The sequence below is a fragment of the Stegodyphus dumicola genome, chromosome 2 (assembly GCF_044657685.1).
Source record: "Stegodyphus dumicola isolate Sdum_Otavi_A_Nest chromosome 2, ASM4465768v1".
NCBI lineage: Eukaryota > Metazoa > Arthropoda > Arachnida > Araneae > Eresidae > Stegodyphus > Stegodyphus dumicola.
Genome location: NC_140769.1, coordinates 44,052,593 through 44,067,488, shown reverse-complemented (window position 1 = coordinate 44,067,488; position 14,896 = coordinate 44,052,593). Strand labels below are relative to the sequence as shown.

The 14,896-nt window shown below is 30.5% G+C and overlaps 1 protein-coding gene across 2 annotated transcripts in view; it reads left to right on the top strand.

Moving 5' to 3' along the window:
- The window catches only part of LOC118202282 (transducin-like enhancer protein 4), a 645,188-nt gene extending 633,173 nt beyond the window's left edge, over positions 1 to 12,015 (top strand). For both annotated transcript variants that reach the window (XM_085810638.1, XM_085810637.1), the window contains exon 24: positions 844 to 12,015. In XM_085810638.1, the coding sequence (XP_085666764.1) occupies positions 844 to 951 (108 nt within the window). In that variant the 3' untranslated portion in view covers positions 952 to 12,015. The remainder of the gene's footprint in view (positions 1 to 843) is intronic.
- Positions 12,016 to 14,896: the final 2,881 nt, after the last annotated feature.

Here is a 14,896-nt window from a genome sequence, read left to right as displayed (position 1 = left end):
AACAATTTATATTTATAATAATAATACAAAAAATTGTTTTGTGTTGTTATAAAATATAAATTGTTTCCTTTCGGACTATAATTAAAGAAAGCAATATTCTCATTATTACATTATTTCTAGTGGTTATATATTATTTTGTAGTACAATTAGTTGCAGCGTCGTTATTTTCAAGGTCATTTTATTTTCTGAAATTACCATTATTTGCATGGCAGAAATGACAATGCTTAGCCAAACGCAGCTACCACCAAATCATATTTACCTCATATAAATGGTATCTGAAATATTTTTCACATTTAATAAACGATTTAGTTAAATTTTCTTGAATGAAAAAATGATGTTGCGTAAGCTCAGCATGGCATCAGCAATCGACAGCAAGAAATGCTTCTTCAATTTTATTTTGTTTTCTTTCATAAAAATGCATGTGTCTTCATTTTGGCGTATATTGAAAACTCTCATTTCTGTCCATTTTAGTCATTATTGATATATTGAGTTGTTATGTTTTTGTGAATTTTCTTTTGCGAATTATGTATATCATTGATAATTCACACTATAAAGATTAAAGAAATCTTCAGAATGAGAAAACTTCTCAATCAAGCCATTGTTTGAATTTAAATTAATCTAGTAATATCAAATCTTTACAAGTTTTTTGAAATTTTTGCTCTGATTTCTGCTTTTGAATATTATCTGCTTTGTTGAAAATTTCATAATCACCCAATAAGAAACTGCATGCTTGTTTTTTGGTGACATTTATTTTATTGGCATATTATTGAAAACAAAAGCAAAGTATTTTAATGCAGCTTAGGGAAAAATCAATTAATAATACCTTATTTTCTTTCTTTTCAGTCGAAAGAGTCTTCGTCTGTCTTGAGTTGCGACATTTCTTCTGACGACAAGTATATAGTGACAGGGTCCGGCGACAAAAAAGCCACTGTTTATGAAGTCATCTATTGAATCCTATCCCAATACCACTCCCCAAGAATGAACTGAATATAATGGTACCACTCCACCGGGTCGAGGCCACCGTTACTTCTCTCCTGACGCATAATCGCAAGATATGGCAGACAAGCATGTCGGACAGCAAGTCATCGGATTGCTGCTTATGAAGCGTTGCTTTCCGAATCTCAGCCATCTTGCGGACACGAGGCAACGGTCTAACACAGTAATTGTTCTCGCTGTGGGTTCAAAACTGATTATATAAGAACAATAACATAGTTTTCATTAAGTTCCAAAATCTCATCACCAAAGGAAAACCACTTAGTGGACCTTTTTTTTTTTTTTTTTGTTTTATTTTGTTATTACGATTCAACTCCGCTTCTTGCCTCATGACTTTCCATAGGAGGAGGTTGACGGTGGCTTTTGCATCGTGTTTGAGACGTGGTGTGTTCTTCCGTTTCATTTTTCTTCTGCAAGCTTAGAAAGAAACCTTGTCAGAGCAGTATCGAGGATGCCTTCATAAGTTCCATGCACCACTCACTAAACTACTACTTCTACTATTACTACTACTACTACTACTACTACTACTACAACTACTGCTATTACTACTACTACTCGGAGCCGCCACATCCTACAGTCTTATGTTCCAAATCGCCGCTTATGGCCCGAGGCGGCACTCGATGTAACTGTCGAAGTAAAAAAAAATTGAAAATTAATATCCTGGATATGTTACCTCGAAACACGCATAGTAAGGAACTGAAACTTCTAGAATTTTACTATTTATGGAACATTGTCGCTGCATTCAAAATTAAAGGAACGGTCTTAGGGCGCAGGAAAATCAAGCATTTCGAAAGCGTAACTTTTTTCCGTATATTATTTCATAAGAAATGTTTTACATACGGTTAAATAAATAACGTAACTGTGCAGAGAGCTAGAATTTCATTCTTCTTTCATCTCAAGTGTATAATAGCTTCTTCTTTTTAAATATGTACAGTTTTAATATTTGTCAGATTAATCAGGCGAAAGATAAACGTATTTATAGTCAATGAATCCTTATCTCATTATAAAGCTTGTAAAGGCATTTGAATAATATAAAATCCTAGCACTATTACTGATGATCAGAAACCAAGCATTAACATGGATAATTAGCCGTAAAATTTCCTGTGCTTTGAAACTAGACCTCTTTTTGACATAACAGATTCGGGTACTTTTCTATTATGCGGACCAGCGAACCAGACTCAGAAATGTATGTATGTATGCATGCATTGTTTGTACACTCTACGCAAAAAAGAGAGACAGTTCTATATCTCCCGTTCTACTGAGCCGATTGACGAAATTTAATTTGTTTTTCATATCTCGAAAGCCCGACTTGGAATATATATTAGATTTATATAGAGCATTGTTCAATCGTAGGTATTCAACACAGACATTAAATCGGATTTTTTTTTAATGACATACTTTTTTTTTTTTTTTTTTTTCATATTTCGATTCTACGACTCAAATTATGTATGCCCAACTATTAAGTTTTGTAAAAATCGCGCGAGTAGATTTTTAAACATTAGCTGTCAAAATTTTAGCTCCTCAGTGTTAATTGAATTTGTATATATTTATTAATACGTCTTTTTTATTAAATTTACTTCATTCCTTCTTCCACAGTTCTAAATTTAGGTTCAGTCTAAATAAAATTCACAAATATTTTCTGATTTGTTTTTAAAATTTGTATTGTTACTCATTTTTGTAAGTTTTTCGAAAACTTTTTTTAAATATAAAATTTTTACCATCGCCTTAAATTAGATGTATTTCTAGGCATATCTGCATAAAAATAACTGATTTTACCAAATGCGGTTTAAGCAATTTGTTAAAATTATTTGAAAGAATGAACGTAGCACTTTTTCTTCTGGTCGTGTGCAATGAAAGAGAAAGAAAAGTACTGTGTTGCCATAAATTAAAAATTTCCCCAAGTGAATTATTCTTGGCGCAAACTGAAAAAAGTGTGCCAAGATAAATTTTTAAATTTCTCGGTAAGTTTCTTACCAAATTTTACAAAGTTTAATATTTAGCCATAATTTGAGTCGCATAATCGAAATATGGAAAAATATCGGTATGTCATTTCAGAAAACGTCCGATTTTTGTGTCAAAATACCTATGTTAGAAAAATGCTATATATAAATCTAATATATATTTTAAATCGCGCCTTTGAGACAAAAAAAAAAAAAAAAAACTGCAAATTAAATTCCATCAATCGGCCCAATGGAACGGGAGATATAGAACTGTCTGATTTTTTGTTTACGGAGTCCACATATGCATGTATGTATATGCCTACACGCACACATACATATACACATTTTTTAATCTGGTCCCGATGACAGAAAAGAGCCCTGATGCGTTATCCTTAATTGGAGGAATAAGAATACATGAAAGTTCTTTTTATTCTAATTAGAGAAAAAGTCATTAATTTTAAGTATAAAAAAATTCTTAACTTTCGGTGATTTATAAAAACTGAAAATTTCAACAAGAAACCAGAGTAAGTAACATTAACTTTTTTATCGAGATCAGTTTGAAAATAATGTGTAGTCAAACCCGGCTCCAACGAACTTTTAAGGGTCCGAAAGTTTAGTTTGCTTTATCAGATCGGATAAAAAGGAACACGGAGGATTTCACACACACACACACACACACACACACACAAAAAAAAAAAAAAGTAAAAATTAATTGATGAATTGCACACACACACAAAAAAATTAATATTATTACGAACTTATTAGTATTTCAGAAAAGAAGGGAATAATTACTTTTTTTATAAAAGGTTACATTAAAGATTAATTACAATTATATTATTATTATTATTTATATTATTAGTTTCCAGTTTCACCAAATTTCGATACTTTTACACGAATTTTAGTAATTTAACGGCTAGCAGAAATTATGGTTCAAACCATTCCCTCGAAATCCATATCTCCCTCTAAAATGTAGATTTATAATTACGATTAATCATTTTTGTAGTAAAATATGGTTTCCTAAGTTTTCCTTTGTTATGTATTTTTATTTTCTGGGAATGAGTATTACACCAGCTTTGCATTGGACTTGGTTTAAAACGCAAAGTAAATGGTATAATGATAAAAAATAACATGTGTTTTTTGCTATCCTAAATAGTCTAAACATGGATATATTTTCCCCCAGAATTTTTGGAAGCTTTAACTGAAAAATGATTTAACTGATCCTTTAAAATTATCCATTTTTAGACTATTCAGGATAGATATATATTTTCCCCCAGAATTTTTGGAAGCTTTAACTGAAAAATGATTTAACTGATCCTTTAAAATTATCCATGTTTAGACTATTTAGGATAGCAAAAAACACACATATATATATATATATTATATATATGAAAAATGACAAAAACGTTTCAGTCGGAGACATCTATAATGTTATGTTCGATTTTCACATGCTTGGATGCTTGTTAAAGCCATATCAAATAGTAACTATGTAAGAAATTGCGCAATATCAAAAAGTTCGTTCGTTATTAGCTGGAAGTTTTTTATAATTCGGGTTCGCTATAGTGAGGTTTGACTGCATTACACATTGCTATCTATAGAAAACTGAAAAACTGAATAACATGAAGTAGTATAATTTTCTGGAGATGAGAATTAAATATTTTGAGAATTATATAACGTCGTAGTAGAAAAACATTTTACATTAAATATCAATCAATGCGTATTTTACGTAGATCTTGTAGTAAAGCGAAATAGTTTGATTCTTTTGCAAAATCAGAATTAATTAAAAAACTGACTAAATCTAAATCTTGCTCAACCTGCGATCTGTCAAAAACAAGTAAGTCTGCAATCCATTACCTTACCTGCTCGGGTGATATTTAGGGTGTCACGTTTTCAAAAATAAATTTTTACTAAGTTCATTCAATTTTCTAAAGTTCGAATGCATAAAGAGAGAAATTTGATAATCTCTAAAATATTGATTTAACATTATTATTAATTACATATTCTTTGAGGCTAATTATCTATCAAATAAAAAACAGTCATAAATTTAGCCGTTTGGTTTCTGAATCGTTATCTAGAAGGTATGAGTCGCGTACTTCTTTTACTGACTTAAAAGAAAAGTATCAAAAATAAAAAATATACCTGGTGTTTTTCTAATTGTATTAAAAAATTATTGCATTACATGCTTTAACTTCTTGTTAATTATTTATTTTCGAATTTAAAATACAGAAGTGTCAAAGTGGAATATTGCAAGCACTTTTCTGAAGTAACGATACAGGCATTTTACGGAGATGATAGAATTCTTAACTGCAGTCCTACAGTCCAAAGGCTATTGCTGTGACTGGACCTCATGCTCAGAATGATATGGACATTTATTTTCTTTATAATCGATTTATACACCGTAGAGAAACGGCTCTTTTAACCTTTCAAATCTGTTTGCTAAATATTTTGAGATATCTTTTGTCTTAAGTGTCTGTTCTTGCAATATGTACACCACCATGTTCTTAAACCATGGCGATCAATGTGATATGTGTGAAAAGTTTTCAATTTTCATGACTACCTCTCACTACCCCTGGACTGTAGAGGGCTAGGGAGATACTTTTCCTGTTGTAACTGTTTCATTTCCAGTTTTAAACTACATGGAATGCACCGTGCAATGTTACTTGTTGTTAAAACTTCAATTAAATTAGAAGACTGGATCTGGCATCTGTGAATGTTACATACGTCAGGACTTGATCAGCACTACAGGACGCTGCCTGAACAGTATGTTATTGCAACCAGGAACTGTATTCACAGAACTGAATAAGAATGCATCACTTCTTGTCTCTTTGTATCATTTTGTAAAGCACGGAAAGCAGTTTTGACCTTAACCTATGAACTTTCGGACCATACAAGGTATAATATTGACTAGTATGAGTGCATATTATCGAAATGTGTCTCTTAACACCCATATATGGGTATTTGTTGGGGTTAAGTGAGATAGTAAACTAAGTGTGTAAAAATTTGTTTCTTCCCTTTTACCTCGACCATCAGGTTCATGGATACTAAGCATCACTTTTCTTTTTGTAAATGCGTGTTCATCGTCTTCAATGACGTCATTTGAAATAGCAAAGACGTATTTTTATTGTAAATCTGCATTTTATCAAATGGTCTTTCGTGCTCCGGTTTCGAAGAAGGAGATCCCACATTTTTTAACTTAAAGGAAATTAAGAAATTTACTTTAAAAAAAAAATCATTGGATTCTTTTTTAGTTTTAAAAGTGCAACATTGATATATCATATTTTTTTCAAATTTAAGTAATTTCAATTTATATATATGAAATATTATATTATTACATTAATATTATAATTTTTGAAAACTGCTTTGAACTATAAACAGATTTATGTAAAGCGAAAAAATTCTGAGAATATTAATTTAATTCTCCTTTAAAAAATTTGAGTTCAATGATATTTTATGTTTTCTTACGCTTTCATAACAAAGATATGATGATAAAATTTATGTATGTTATGAGCCACAAAAATTCAGTTCTGTTGTTTGATGAAAGCATAGATATGTATAATTATGGAAATAATTACGTAAGTAATAAAGCAGAATCTTTAGTTCCTTTAGTTGTTTACATTTTAACCTCAAGATTATGTTGCATTCCAGATTCTGAACAAGCAGTTACTGGGTATTATGAGGTGTATCAAATTTTGAATAATCGTAAAGAATTGGGCAAAAAGTACAAGAGTTAAATTTATTTTTTCTAAATTTTGTCTGCACTTTTTTTTTTTTTTTTTTTTTTTTTTTTTTAACTCAGAAAGTGGCATCTCCGTTTACAAAACCCGTGGAGCGCATTCCTTTAAAAGTGAACGACGTTGCTACAGGAGAACCGAATATATTATTTTCAAACAATTTATCACCTTTTAAGAGGTTTATAAACTGCCACAGGGAAGAATTAAATGGACTCTTTATATATCTTTATATATATAGATATATAAAGAGTATATATATAAAGAGTATATATATATATATATATATATTCGTGTAGGCTCTTTTCTCCTGTTTTTTTTCCCTCTTAATTGCAAGAAATCATCCAGTGTTACGAAATTTGATATCTTTTAGCTGTGTGTAATAAAGTAACATCTTAGACGCTTAAATGATATACATTTTATTGAGCATTGCAGCAAAAATAATTTTAGAAAACCGGATCTGTTTATATAAATGTATAAAACTTGTGCAAAATTAAACTAATATCTTATTATTAAAAATCTTATTTTGACATAACAGACAAGAAATTTAATTTCGTGTACCTCAACTTCGTTGCTGTTCTCGATATTTATTAAACAAAAAATTTTTCCGTTATTTGTTGAGAAATAAAATAAAAGATGTTTTAAATTTTATTATATACAGGCCCGGACTAAGCATTCTGCTGCTCTGCGGATCCTAGATATTACTGCTAAACAGCTTCTTAAACTCTAAAAATTATGCTGGTTCTAAATTGTGTTACCCAGTTCATTCCTTAATTCTAAAAATGTTACCAATCCCTAACTTTTGCTGCTAGGTGCTTCTATAAATTCTAAAAATTTTGCCGCCTTTAATTTCTGTCGTTCGGTGTCGTTAGTTGCATTCTCCCTACCGTCGACCCAGAATTAATTTCAGCATTGCATGTTTTTGGTTTTTCGCTAATGTGCTGTGCTTTGTTCCTTTAAAATATTTTTTAAATATATATTTTTATCCTTGTTAACAAATTTTAACCTTGAATAACAACCTTTAAATAATAACCTTGTCTATTTTTAGTTTTGATTAAAAAAAAAACTTGAAAGCAAAACTTTACACTTGAGTTTCGCACTTAAAATTATTATTATTATTATGGTGACAGAGATCTTATGCAATTTATATAATTAGATATTTTATAAATATTATCAAAAGCACCTTTCGCTTTTTTATTAATACGGTGATAAATTAGTGACTCGCATAAATTAAGATGCATTTTATTTCTAAATTCGGTTCTCCACGCTGCACACTTTGCATTACAACTAGTTCCTTTTCATAAACTCAATGTTCAAAGCAATGAACAAAAGTTAAAAAAACAAAAGTCTCACGAAAATAGTTCCTGCTTTTTTCCTTTTACGATGCACAAGACAATTTTGCTCTTGCATTGAGCCGAAGGAGATATAAAAAAGAAAATAAAAGACTTTAAGACCGCTCTCATCTCGTGTTCCTTTGTCTTGAGACCCATCGAATTCTGTTCGTTCCCTTCGACTGAAAAAAAAGGAAGACAGAACACGCGGTGCTTTTCATATCGCCTCCTACTAGCTCCTGGGACGAATTTTGTTCGTTTTTTCAAACAGAAACTATATATGGTAGAAAGTGCTGTTATTTTACAAGGGATTGCCTATATATTTTCTAAATTATTGTTAAAACCCACGCTATGTGATATATGTTTTTCCCCTCGAAATTTATGCGAAAAATCTAAATCTTTAAAGATGTTTCAGTTTAAATTTAGTTAGAGTAAGTTTTAGATTTTTAGATAGTTCTTAAGTATTAGAATAATTTTTAAACTCTGAGAAATTCTTCCTTTTTTATTTTTGAACACTAAACTGTTAAATTTTCAGTATTTTTTATTCCTAATTTTACTTTTAAGTTTATGAAACTTTTATATCAATTTTGTATCATTATTATTATTGTCGTTATTAAAGCAACAATTTTTTTAACTTTTTCCTGATTATTTTAATGAGTATTTTCCAAATTTGGGGGATAACGTTTTATATTATAATGTCTAAATTTTAATAAATATGCAAGGTATTCAACGTCTCATACTTTTAAATATGTAAGGAATCCAGTTTTACATATTTTATGCAAAATATGCATTATCATAAAGTCTAATCATTCCTTTGAAATAATTTTCAATTTCTTTAAATAAAAGCAAGAATTTTAAATCACCATTCCGTAATCACATACAGAATCTGTAATTAAATCCCTGACTAAAAATATTTGTCGAAACAGTTTCTGAAAAAGTATTAATTTTTTTATTTTTATTCTTTCAGATTATTATTAACACTGAACTGAAAAATTTGACTTTTTAATACAAAATGTTGACATTAACATTGGGTTTGTATTATTTTAAGGAATACTGTGATGCAATATCTATGTATGACTTCAAGCCGAAATTTATTTTTTAATTATCATTTCTTGATACATATGTAATAATTTTTTGCATTCTTACACTTAGAAAATGTATTTTACACATATGTTTCTGCTGTAGTTTAAGCATTTTTAATCAATATACTTTTAATTTATCTTTTTTTTTTTTTTTTTAAATCTAACGTTAAACAAGCAAAGCATTTTCTTTACTATATGAGAATTTTTATTTTTGAAAGGTTGATGCAATGTTTTCAAATACTCATAATCATGAAATTTTGTTAAAACATTCATTAAAAGTTTCATTTTATTCGTTGCATTATGATTTAAAAAAGGATTTGCTGTTATATGTGTTACGATGATCATGTGGATCAAATTATTCAAAACAATAAATATATTAAAAATAAATTATTTTTAACATTGTGCAGCACAACTTGACTGTCACTGGAATAAATGTTTACGGTAATTATATGATCTTTATTTGTTATCGAATTTCGGTAAAATTTCATGATTAGTGTATAATAAAGTGATTACGATGCCCATTAATTATCATACTTTGCATAAGATGTTATCTTGAGCAATTATTGGCATTCCTTGCAACAACAGACTTCAGTAGTTCTGTTTGGTGGAGCATGGTCTCAAAGGAAGATGAAGCATTGCGGGTCTCTTCCTGCATTGTAAATTCCTAAATAGGGGTACGCAATTAGCATGAGAACTTCGCAAGACCGGATGGTCTAGTTTGTCACGCATTCTCCCTATCTCAACATCACAGCAACATCCTACTCTGTCATTATGATGAGTTTAGGGGAATGATCTCATCATAATCTTAATCGAAATGTTCCAAAGATGTAATGCTTTCAAAAGGGTATATCGTGTAGGTCGTTGGCAAATGTCGCATAAAATGTTTTACCTTTAATTCGTTGCAATATATTCACTTGCAGAAATGTAGCGCAGTGTTGTTTGTTATTTGTGGATTGTTTAATATATTCTGATTTTCTCATCGAAGCAATTTCTCTAGTTTATATAGAATTCTTAGAATAAAACTTGTTATACTTGCATTTAAGATGTCAGACACAAAAGTCAATTTGGGCAATTTGATGCAAGTTAGAAAGGTCAATCTTTTATAAAATAACAAAACGATTTCTTGTATTATGCTGGATAAGCTATCATTTTGCATGCCTGTCACAAACATTACGTCAGTTTTTTGTTTTAATAGGAAGCAAATTAATTTATAAAAAACAGTATGGAGTTTTATTTTAAATTATTTTTAGTATTACGCTAATATAAATAATTTCATATATTCATAAATTCAGTTTTCATTCAGATATAAATTCAGTTTCATTTGATTGAATTTATGTGAAGAATGTGACGAAAAAAAAATGAAAGGTACAGTAACTTAAAAAATCAATATGACATTACAAAAAAGTTTTTTTTTTTTTTTTTTTTTTTTTTTTTTTTTTTTACAAAATTACCATAAATTATCTCCAAAAATATACGTGTATATATATATTGTCAAGCTATAAAGGATTTTATGATTTTTTAAAAAAATATTAATTACTACAATAAGTAACTAATAATTTACTGTAATGAATTATACTTTGGAAGCGCTTCTATTTAGCATCGAACTAATTTCCGAGTCTCGTATTAATATATATTTTGACTATGTCTAATATCTCAAGTCGCAAACAAAATTTCGAAATTGTGGTCGGTAACTTTAATTTCAAACTGTTTCCTTTTCTCGCTGTTTAAAATTCATTATTCCGCTGCAGCTAATTAACAATTTTAATTTTAAAAAATTCCGCAGTATGAATCATTTCTATTTTATATTGATTACCATGATCTTATTGCCATTACTTCCTTCATTTTAAGTGTGCAATTATTATTTTATTGCATTTTAAGTTTTGCTTATTTTAGCTCTACTTGTCCTCTCATTCGCAAGCAGCTAGTAAGAAAATCCTCTAGCTCCTATACAGTTATTCTGAAAACTCCATTTAAACAATTACAAAATTTCAGTAGTTTTAAACGCAGCTGTTATATATAGGTTAAGCTTTTCAAAAGTAGCTGTACAGTTTTTGTTATGAGTATCAATACGCTTCTGACTATGAAGTTATGATTATTAAAATAGTTTTATGAAGTCAGGATAAGAATGACATAAAAATGCAGTTAGGACCGACAACCAAAAATCTTACAATCTATTTTCTGTACTGAAACAGGATTTCGCCTAAATGTTCTTCATTAACATCAGTTTCTTACCATCCTTGTTTGATGAACCGAAACATGTCGGCAGCAATGCAGGGTGCCCTAGGAAATACTTTATTTTTGATAACAACCTCTGAGAAACAAAATTACAAATGAGTTAATGTAATCACAATTAAAACAAAATCATAAGGAAACTGAAACAAGTATTAAAGAAATGAGATATAAAATAAGTAATGAAGAACTTTGAGCCCAAAATCTGTTTCGGAAATTCACAAACTGTGTGCCTAGTTTTGCATCCCTTATATTTAACTTTTTTTTTTTTTTTTTTTTTTTTTTTTTTTTTTTTTTTTTTCATGCGTATCTAACTGTTTTGCTCCTGCTTTGTTGTGCACGAAAACTATAACACTAGCACCTTATTATAACACATTTTAAGAAGTAAGGGAATGCATTACAGATATCTCAGTATTTAGTTTAAACTGGAGATGTTGCAACGAATTAAAAATGTCTGTTAATTGCTGCTTAAGCGATTTCATTCTGGTCAGTGATGCTGAAGGTAGGGAGTATGCTTTGTGGACAGTTGCAGTTGTTGTTCCTCATGATTTGTATGTGTGTGTGTGTATGCGTGTGTGATCGTTCATCTTGTCTCATCCCCATCCTGAATCGCGAGGAAATACGTTTTTGTATTATAAGATGAATACCCTATTACTACTTGTAAATGAAGGTTACGAAAAAAATAGCATTAAAAATCCATAATGTACAAACCTTGTTCTGTGTTGTGTGTCTCATTTTCTTTTTATTACAAACATAAAAATATTAAAGCGGAAATTTAATACTAAATAAAAGAATTGGTTTTCTTATTCTTTAATGGCATGATGTTTTGAAAGTACATACAGAATTTAATTTATAGATCTTACCTTATTATGTTTGAGCAAGTGACGACTTTTTAAAATTTTATTCCAATAAAAATATTATTATATTCGCGAAAAAAAATATTTCAATGGCATACATTACCATTTTGAATTGACTGATAAATCATATACTCTTTACTGGTAATAAACTGAGTACATCGGCTTACATTTTTATTTAATTAAATTTTTAAACAACACATATTCTGTTTTTGCGTAAACAAATAAAACTTTAAGCTCATATTAACACCAATCTTCGTACATTTATCAATTTCAGCTAGTTTGAAAACAATTTAATTTACATGAAAATATTCCATAAAAATTACTTATAAAAAAGGAAAAAAGTGCTAAGGAATTTTTCGTAAGCGGCTTCTTAAAGGCACGTTTTGGTGACATTGTTCTAAATTTCCTTTACCAGAAAAATCACAACATAGGATTTCACAATCCGTTTGAGATTCACAATGAGTATGCAGTTTCGATAATTCATATGCTTATGTTGAACTTACGCTGTATATGTATTCTGTATATTCTTAAATATGTATTTCCCGACATTATAATCAAACCATATCGATGAAAATTTCAAGTTTTCCCTTCTCTTTGTTAGATTACAAAATTGACTCAAAAGCCGATAGCATTTTTATTAGACAAATGTAAAACAGATTTACACACTAAGCCATTAATGAAAGCCTTTATCACATCGCGCAATCTTTTGGTTGGCTCAACACTAAGAGGAAATTTGTATCTTCCGATTCATAAAATTTCATCTGGCGAAGAGTTGTAGATAATAATTTACCTGTCAATATCAAGAAAAGGTAAAAACCTACAAAAACGCGGCATTAACCCTACTTGCTGATGACTGGCAGCCTTTTATTGCGAATAGTGGTCTTGATGAATGGCAGCCTTTTTTTAAAATGCGAATAAGGGCGAAATTGAAATACGTTGAAGACTGCCTAATTTGTTGTGTACAAAATACACTCCTGCTCAAAAAATAAGCGACAAAGACAAAACACAAAATAAAACAAAAACTGTTTAACAGATATGCGTGAAATTTATCCAAGAGGTTCGTGTAGCATTACTAAACCACGTACCAAACAATAAAGCAAAAACACATGTATTACGACCATCTCATCGCGAACGACCAAATGGGTCGGAAGAATGTGTAATGGAAACATCACGCTAAAAACTGATATGATAACTTCTAGCTGAAATGCATACAAAGGCGAAACAAGTTGGAAATAGTGTCGTGGATCTCCTGTTGTGGCGGTAGCGCCTATTCTTGAATCCCATTTTCATGTCGGAGCTCGCCGAGAGCGCCTGATAGCACACTGCGACTTGCTATCCATCGTCCCAACATATACCACACCTATTCTATGTTGTTCACATCCGCCAACCTAGCAGGCTACTGTAGATGTAGAATGGTTTCACTCTCAGATAACTCCGCACCTCTCGAGCTCGACGCGGACGGGCGTTATCGTCCATAAATAACGCGTCGGTACCCATTGCAACCATAAAAGAATGCACAAGAGGCTTGTAGATCCATCGCGATATTGGCCGGCTGTGACGGAATCACGTTAAGGTCGGTAAAAGGCCATTCGTTGCTAACCCAGCCCACACAAGTTATTCTTATCTTCTGTAGCGGTCTCTTTCGGAGATGTTTGACACCCGATAGCTTGTCCGTGGCTCTTGCCAAATCATTGCCCTTCAGGGATCGTTCTGTATGTTAAATCAAGACTCATCCGTAAGGAGTACGTGGCCTCTTTGCTTGTTTCCAACTGCGATGTTCATGGGCCCAATTAAACCACGCTTTTACATGCGATGGGAACAAAGGAAAACAAACCACAGGTCATCCGGGTGTACAGTCAAGCTTCGTGCAGTCGACAAGGCACAGTTTGACGGGATATGAGCCGTCCTGCAACAGCAGAGAGAAAAGACACCACCTGTCGTGCTGTTAGTGAGGTTAACGTGGTTAGATGGGTACCTGGAAATAGCATACAATGAGAATTTTGCAAAGTTCATAGGTAAAGAATTTGCGAAGCAGAATTCAGGAGTTCAAAATCTCTCGGAAGTATTGAATCTAAAATTTTCAAAAATAGAAGAGGGATCGAGATTGTTAAAATGTAGAGACGAAATGAATATGGACAAAAATTTTTAAATTAATAAATATATACGTAATTTTAAATCACGAAACTTGATTCCCCCCCCCACACACACACAATTTTTTTTTTTTTTTTTTTTTTTTAAATTTGACATACTTTGGGGAAAAACTGATCCCATGTACATGTGTAGAATTTTATTTATAACATAAAATAAGTGATTTAATATCTAAGGAACTATCTGTATATGTTTTTAGGGAATAGAAAAAAATTATACCCTGGGAATAAGAAGTAAAAATGTGTGAACTGGGGATAAGTAATGTATTTTTAATAAAAGCAATACAAATTAAAATAAATTTACTAACTTGTTGTTTTTCATTTTGACATTATTTTAAAATATATAATTTCTTAATATGTACTTAAGTGTTAATCTGGTTAAAAAGCATACACGTTTACTACGGTTAAATTATTTGAAGATTTGCATCATTTTTATATTTTTATAAAGATTTCCCTAAATTCGCATATAAATTTCGTAATGATATATGCGTATTTTAAAGAAGATAGGGCCAGTTTAACAATAAACCAGTTTTTATAGTTTTTCATTTATCGCGTATGTCTCACTTTCCCTTAAAAAAGCAAGCTATCTTAA